The 8585-nt window shown below is 40.8% G+C and overlaps 1 protein-coding gene across 2 annotated transcripts in view; it reads right to left on the bottom strand.

The window, feature by feature from the left end:
* Positions 1 to 3086: 3086 nt before the first annotated feature.
* The window catches only part of MRPS14 (mitochondrial ribosomal protein S14), an 8879-nt gene continuing 3380 nt past the window's right edge, over positions 3087 to 8585 (bottom strand). The window contains exons 2-3 of one of the 2 annotated variants that reach the window (XM_006153328.3): positions 7563 to 7721; positions 3087 to 3436 (exon numbers count right to left, since the gene is read on the bottom strand). In XM_006153328.3, the coding sequence (XP_006153390.1) occupies positions 3254 to 3436; positions 7563 to 7721 (342 nt within the window). In that variant the 3' untranslated portion in view covers positions 3087 to 3253. The remainder of the gene's footprint in view (positions 3437 to 7562; positions 7722 to 8585) is intronic. The other variant, XM_006153329.3, reaches the window with a different exon arrangement.

Below are 8585 nucleotides of genomic sequence, written 5' to 3'. Positions count from 1 at the left end.
TACTTCAATTAAATTCAGTAAAGTGGCAGAAAAAAAATGACAGGAGTAAACACTAAACAGAAAAATCTCTAAATTCATAATGAAAGTGAAAAATAACTTGTTACCACTTTCATTGGCTAGAACAGAATCTTATTTACTCTGAAAACTGACAGAGAACCATGTATTTATACTGTCTTGAAGAAATGTTTTTCAGGGAAATAAACTGTCAATAAGGGAAAGTTCCTTAAAGAAAAATTTTACCTTATGCAGAAAAAATGATGGAATTAGAGAATCACCATTTCATCCCTTAAGGAAATAGACCAAGGTAAAATGAAATACAAAAAATAACTTTATACAGTACACAGGATTGTGGAGAAACTTCATTCCTTAAAAACTGACCTGAATCAGTCCACCCTCTGCCTGTAACTACCAATTTACCAGAAATTTGGGAGACAAGGGAATAAATCAAAGGGCACATGATGAGGCAAAGCTGAGTGTTGGGCAAATGGCCTGGTTTCATCAAGGGATGAATTACACAAAAAAGGAAGGAGTAGGGCCAGCAGGTAGCATGGTGGTTAAGACACTGGACTCCCACATGGATGACCGTAGTTTGAGCCCTGGACCTAGTGGCTTGGAAATCACACCAGGTATGTGTGTGTGCATGTGCCCAGAATCTCCAAGAGAGAATGGAGAAGGAACTCTGGCATGTGCACATGTCCACACACCCTATGGCAAAGACCTTAAAAAAACGTGGAAGGGGCTTATGGAAAAAAAATATTGAGGAGATATTACCAAATGAAATATATGGATCATGCTTGTACTCTATTCAAATAAAAAGGTAAGGTGTCATTGATAAGCTAGAAATGAGAAAATTAGACTGCTTTACTTAAGGTTTGAAAAACCGTTACTGAGAGATTAGCCTAGAGCATTCTAGTTAGTAGGTTGTCATATAAATTTAGACAACACGAATTTGAGGTATTTTATAATTCCCTCATAACTCCATCTCCACCTGAATCCCAGGCTCTGCTCTCTAGCTATACCTAGGCTTCCCCATCAAATGATAGGCATCTCAAACACTGCACAACTGAAATCTGAGCTCACACCTTTCCCCTAAACTTGACATTATTTTCATACTTGCTATCTTAAGAGTTGTACTCTGTCATCTCTCTAGACACTAACCAGGAACCCAAAGTACCTTCCTTACCTCTTAGAAATTAATCATCTTGAGTTTCACCCAGTTTTGCTTCCTAAATCTTTTCTTTCCCTTTGCTAATACCACTACCTACCTCAAGCCCTTGTCTTCCTGAACATCCTCCTCCTACGTGGTTGTCTTGTCTGTAGCCTTTGCCCCTCTTGGCCATCTACTATGTAGCTGTCAGTTATCTGTAGGACAAACTGATGTTATCCCTCTGCTTAAAACTTTCCGATACCTGAAATTTAAATTCTCAGCTCCTTCCCATGATATGAGATCTTCCATTATACAGCCCTTCTTGTCCTGTGCTTCGATTTTTCTTTTTTTTTCTTTTTTTTTTTGCTATAGGGCACGTGCGCTCACCAGACAGAGACAGACAGGAAGCAAGAAATCACCCCCCAGGGGAGATGGCCACGCTGCAATCCCTTCTCCTCCATTCTCTTCTTGGGATCTTGGGCACGCATACACACGCGCCCCGCCTGAGGTTAAGCCACCGGGTCTGGGACTCGAACCATTGTCCGACTACAGGGGAGTCCAGCCACATAGCCATTACGCTAACTGCTGGTCCCTGCTTCGTGTTTTTTGATACACTGGAGTGACTAGTTTGCTTGAAGCCTTCTCTGTGGCTTTGTTTCTTTGTGCTTTTGTTCCCACAGGTATCGCCTCCAGGAATATTTTCCTGAACTAGAGGGCTTCCATTTTGCTACTCTTTTAGAGCAAAACAGTCCGGACCAGCAGGTGGCCTGGTGGTTAAAGCGCTGGACTCCTACATGCCAACTGCTTGGAAATCACTCCAGGCACATGTGTGTGCAGGCCCAAATTCCCAAGAGGAGATTAGAGGAGAAGGGATTGCAGTGTGGCCAGCTCACCTGGGGGGTGGTGGTGGTGATTTCTCACTCTGCTTCTCACGTCTCTGACATGTGCATGTGCCCTGTGGCAAAAACCTAAAAAAGAGCAATATAGTTGACAAGAGAAAAATGAGACTATAGCAATATCTTGGGTTAGGGTTCTGTCAGGAGCTATCCTTTTTCTTTCTTTTTTTAAAAATTTTATTTATTGGGACCAGCAGATGGCATAACGGCTACATCACTGGACTCCTATGTAGTCAACTGCGGTTCGAGTCCCAGACCTGTTGGCTTAAACTCAAATCCGACACATGTGCATGCATGTCCAAGATCCCAAGAGGGGAATGGAGGTGAAGGGACTGCAGCATGGCCATCCCCCTGGAGGGTGATTTCTCACTTTCTCTTTCTGGCGAGCGCATGCATCCTGTAGCAAAAACGTCTCAAAATTTTTTTTATTTACTTATTTTAATTTGACCAGAGAGGGACAGAATGAGAGAGGAAGAGAAAGAGGAAATGAGAAAGCAAGCTGCCAGATCTTGGACTTGAACCACAGTTGGCCATGTGGGAGTCCAGGGCCCTTAACTACCACACCACCTGCTGGCCCCAAGGAGCTATCTCTTTTTTACACATTGAATAAAATATGTATATATGGGGCATACGAATATACTATAATGAAACTTTTTCTCTTGGCTACATTTTCAAGGCCTTAATAATAAGGCATATTTTGTTGTAAAGGCCCTTAAAGATGGAAGTGGTTCTTTTGTTCAGCTATCACACAAAGAAACTGGGCATTAAGTTAGATAACCCAGATTATCAGATTTACCTTCTTATCTATTGTTTCTCTAACACCACTAGCTCTAGGTCAGGGAAGCCAGGCCAAGATTACAGTTTGTGACAGACGAGCTGCATGTCAATTAGATGAATTGACTATATGATAACACTATTTTATGAAGTAATGTTATTAAAAAAATACAAAACCCCTTTTATATTACTAAAAGAATTTGAAGGAAAAGGAAAGCATATGGAGCATATTTTCACAGAAAATATTTTTTATTATTATACTCTGTATGTATGTGTGAGAACAGTATGTTTAATCTATTAAATCCAAGAAAATATAAGTACGGAAAACGTCAAGCAGACTAGACAACTACACTGGGCCACGCTAGAAACTAGAATTTTATCTTTTAGAAAAGTCTCTCCATGCTTCCCTGCAGGCTCAGTAGTTTCTGCAGCAGATTTACCATATTGCTCGCTGGACTCCAGAGAGCTGCCCATGGTCGGCTAAGTGACGGAAGACGATGCGACTCAGCCTCCAGCGTCGCTTCACACCACGTGGACGGGATGTCATAACACACCGATTTCGGATTCTGACAGGACAGCTATCACGGGGAAGGGCAGCAATTTCTTCATCAGCCATATCCTAAGGGAAATCACATTATCATACAGATCACATGTGTTTGTTTATTCCAGATTTGTAAGTCTTGCTTAGAGGAGGAGAAGAGGGAGCTAAATTCACTGCTGTAGCAGTTTAGCCAAAGAACCCTGGACACTAGTAAAGCTTAATGTCTGAGCAGAAACAAATAGATAAGAAAGCTGCCAGGAATGTCTGACATCCTTCCAATATAGTTTTTAAAAGATGAAACATAACATAGAACCATAAGTATAAACAATAAGTATAATGGTCAGTAAAAATTTACAAACAGAACATATCTGTGTAACCAGCACTAAATTATGAAACATCATCCTCAGCACCCCAGGCCCTGCCTGTGCTTTTCAGTCACTAATGCTGATCAACTCACCCAATTACTGACAACACAGGAGGTTTTCCTTTTGTGAATGGTATACAAATGTAACCATATGGTATGTATTCTCTTCATTTCTGTTTGCCTTTTTCATTCAACAATATATATGCTTGTGAATTTCACCCATATTGTTAGATGTACTGTAACTTCCTCATTCTTACTGGTGGTGATTTGTGAGAGTATACTGTAATTTATGTCTTCTACAGGTGATGGACATCTGGTAGCTTCCAGTTTTGAGCTTTATGAAGTGTGGCACATTATATTCTTGCTTAAGTAAGTCGCCTGCAAAATATGTGACTGCATTTCTGTTGCCTCTCCATATATTTGAATGATGAAAGTGAAACCTCTGGCCTGATGAACAAGTAGGAGGGAATATGTCTTGAGATGAAACTAGGGAGGGAAGAAAGGCAGGATCAGAGAGTCTTAAAGTCTAAGAAGATTCTGACTGCTAAAGAAGTAAAGGGAAAGACTCAGATGAGATGTACTTTTAAAAAAATCATCTGTAATGTAGAGAATGAACCTGGCAAGGGCAAATGGTTGATGGGAGAAAAACAAGACTACAGTGCTAGCTTGGGCTAAGGTTTGTCAGGAGCTATCTACTCTCACATGTGTGCTTAAGAGTGTGGTGTGGGGCCCACAGATGGCGTAATGGTTATGTCGCTGGACTCCCATATAGTTGACCACAGTGGCTGAAAACACGCCAGGTGCCTGGTGTGTGCGTGCGTGCCCAAGATCCCAAGAGGAGAATGGAAGAGAAGGGACTGAGGTGTGGCCATCCCCCCTGGGGGGGTGATTTCTTGCTTTCTCTCTGTCTGTCTCTGGCGAGTGCCCGCACCCTATAGCAAGAATCTCTCTTAAAAAAGTTGGGTGTGCATACAAGTGTCTCTAATACTTGAACCTGACAAGTGTGCTGTTGAGCATGACTGACCCTGTGCTAGACTCTGAGAAACAAAATGATTACTCTTACACTAAAAGGATGCAAATTCAACCAGATAACACACTTTAAAGCCACTAAATTGACACAAACTATTAAGCATTAAGAATAGTTCCTACTCTCCAAAAACTTATGCATAGTTGCCATCATGAACTACTTATAAAATTAAATAAAACAGCATGATTAAATCAATGGTGGATGGTAAGTGCTATAGGAGAACTGGTGAGAGGAAATAACTGGGCTAGAAGACAGGCAGTTTCATGGAGGCAGACCTTAAAGAATGGCTATAAATTACTTACTTTATTTATACCTGTCCTTCCTTGTTCCCAAAATGATTTAAGGCAATTTATAAATGAAGAAATTGGAACAAAGGGAAATGGGACTAGAAAGGATAAAAGCCTCAGGACTCAGAAGTGCATGCTGTGAAAGCCTGTACACTGCGACAGAAACGTGACTTGTAAGCTACTTAACTGCTAAAGAAGTAAAGGGAAAGACTCAGATGAGATGTACTTTTAAAAAAATCATCTGTAATGTAGAGAATGAACCTGGCAAGGGCAAATGGTTGATGGGAGAAAAACAAGACTACAGTGCTAGCTTGGGCTAAGGTTTGTCAGGAGCTATCTACTCTCACATGTGTGCTTAAGAGTGTGGTGTGGGGCCCACAGATGGCGTAATGGTTATGTCGCTGGACTCCCATATAGTTGACCACAGTGGCTGAAAACACGCCAGGTGCCTGGTGTGTGCGTGCGTGCCCAAGATCCCAAGAGGAGAATGGAAGAGAAGGGACTGAGGTGTGGCCATCCCCCCTGGGGGGGTGATTTCTTGCTTTCTCTCTGTCTGTCTCTGGCGAGTGCCCGCACCCTATAGCAAGAATCTCTCTTAAAAAAGTTGGGTGTGCATACAAGTGTCTCTAATACTTGAACCTGACAAGTGTGCTGTTGAGCATGACTGACCCTGTGCTAGACTCTGAGAAACAAAATGATTACTCTTACACTAAAAGGATGCAAATTCAACCAGATAACACACTTTAAAGCCACTAAATTGACACAAACTATTAAGCATTAAGAATAGTTCCTACTCTCCAAAAACTTATGCATAGTTGCCATCATGAACTACTTATAAAATTAAATAAAACAGCATGATTAAATCAATGGTGGATGGTAAGTGCTATAGGAGAACTGGTGAGAGGAAATAACTGGGCTAGAAGACAGGCAGTTTCATGGAGGCAGACCTTAAAGAATGGCTATAAATTACTTACTTTATTTATACCTGTCCTTCCTTGTTCCCAAAATGATTTAAGGCAATTTATAAATGAAGAAATTGGAACAAAGGGAAATGGGACTAGAAAGGATAAAAGCCTCAGGACTCAGAAGTGCATGCTGTGAAAGCCTGTACACTGCGACAGAAACGTGACTTGTAAGCTACTTAACAGGCAACAGGGATCCCCATCAGTTTCCATGATTCAGTCTCTGCACAGCTATCGCTGGTACTGATGCCAGAGACATTTCTTCTGAGACACTTCATAAATAATGTGCTCAGCAACATTTCTCCTTTCAGCTTTACTGAGGTATGAATGACAAAAAGTGTAAATATTTTAGGTGTGTAAGATTTAACATATGTATACACTGGAATGATTTTTACAGTCAAGCTAATTAACATAGTCCTTTCCTCATAGTTGCCTCTGTGTGTGTGGTACGAACACTTCAGATCTCCTCCTCTGACAAATTTCAAGTATATTCTACAGTTCTGACTACAGTCACTAGGGCTGCACATTAGATCCCCACAATTATTCATCTTATAATTTGGTTTGTACCCTTTGACCAACAACTCCTCATTCCTTGCTCAGTACCCCACTCCCTGTCCTGCCTGGCATCCCAGCCCCTGGGAACACCATTTTAGTCTCTGCCTCTATGATCAACAACATCTTGAACATTCTCAGGGGTTACCACTTATGCCCTAAATGTAAATGTTAGCTTAATGCCATTATGGTAAGGCACTTAGCTTTCTGTTTGACTGCCCTAATCCATACAAGATTGTAAATAATCCATAATAATGCATAACATTTTCGTTGGCTGTGGCTCTAATTTAGGGTCCCTGACATTCTTTATTTTTTTTCTGACATTTTTCAAAAAAATTATTTAATTTTATTTATTCATTCATTGATTTTTTAGTTTGACCAGAGAGAGACAGAGAGAGAAAGAGGAAAAGTGAGAAAGTAAGCTGCCAGGTCTGGGACTTGAATCATGGTCAGCCAGGTGGGTGTGTCCAGTACTTTAACCACCACACCACCTTCTGGTCCCAGTCTCTGACATTCTTGAATGAAGACATTCTATGTCACCATTTGGTGAGGAACCTTGTGCTTCAGGAAGCCAAGCAGGGTAGATTTCCTATTCAGCTTGAGGAGCAGTGGGCAACAGTTTAAAAAGACAGGTCAAGAATGGTCTAGGATAAGGAGCAGTTTAGGCCACATGCTGGACATACAGCTCCACATACCAGGAGTAGCTCCCACCCATTGAGAGTTGAAATACTAGGATGAAATAGGGGAGATCTCGGGACAGATAACTGCCCAATATCTCTGTGGTGACCACTCACCCGAACTTGATAAGTATAGAGTAAGTAGAAAGGATGAAAGGCTAGGTAGGTGTGAACAGTTCTCTAAAACTGACCAAAATCAGCTTCAAGGCTGTTTATATTGATATTACTCTCCAGAAATCATATTGATAACTAAGTCACAACAAATAGTATCAAGAGTGATCTGATAATGAGCTACTGATCTTGAGGTAGAAAGGGATTTATTTTAGTTAGCAAACCTGAAGATCTTTTGGCAAAATAGTATTCTTCCTAAGCGAGTTGATCCGTAGCCTTTCATCAGCATAGTCATAGGCCATTTTTCGTCTCTTCACATCACGCAACATTTTCCAGTCTACATAGTAACCTCGAACTTGGCCCGAGGCTGATGAAGGAACCATCTAGAAGATAGAAACAAGGAACAATGGAAGGCTAGTCAGGCCCAGGCTCTGAGAGTGTCCCCTAATCCTACAATTGTCTTTCAGTCACTTTATGACCTAGTATATATATATATTTTTTTAAATCACTGTACATCTTTACAGAGTACATGGTTTTTCTTAGCATGAATGCGGTGCATGTTGGTCAAGTCAAAGACATTATAATACACATTATCATCCAGAGGTAACTTTTCATTTTTGTGTTTACTGAATGTGTTATTTTTTTCCCCCTATCTCTCCCCCCCTTATTACCCATCCCCTGCTATCCTCCCTCCACACTGTCTCTACAGTTGCCCTCCCTGTTACACCTTCCCATCTTTCAGTTTCTTCTATAGAACACACATACATACATTCAGTATATATTGAGCAGGAGACATACAATACCTGTCTTTAACTGTATGATCTAGTATTTTTTTTTTACTTATTTTGAATCACTTCAGTAATTTTAAATAGACTTCCTAATTCAGAATAACTAACTTTTATGGCTATACTTTAAGTCAAAGTGGTAATAGTTAACATAATGCCAACAATATGTAGGAAAGTAAAAAATTTGCAGATTTTAAAAATAATTGTTTGACTTTAAGTTAGATTAATAGTCCCATGGTTCAAAAATGTATAAATGTTTTGGGACCAGTAGTTGGATTAATGGCTATTTCGCTGGACTCCTATGTAGTCAACCTTGGTTTGAGTCCTAAACCCGATGGCTTAAACTCATGCCGCGTGTGTGCATGCGTGCCCAAGATCCCGAGGAGAGAATGGAGGAGAAGGGATTGCGGCATGGCCATCCCCCCTGGGGGGTGATTTCTCACTTTTTGTCTCTGCCTTTCT

The sequence above is a fragment of the Tupaia chinensis genome, unplaced genomic scaffold (genome assembly GCF_000334495.1).
Source record: "Tupaia chinensis unplaced genomic scaffold, TupChi_1.0 Scaffold000369_1, whole genome shotgun sequence".
NCBI classification, from domain to species: domain Eukaryota; kingdom Metazoa; phylum Chordata; class Mammalia; order Scandentia; family Tupaiidae; genus Tupaia; species Tupaia belangeri.
The sequence above is the reverse complement of the archived record's forward strand: the minus strand, read 5'-3'. Positions and strand labels throughout refer to the sequence as shown.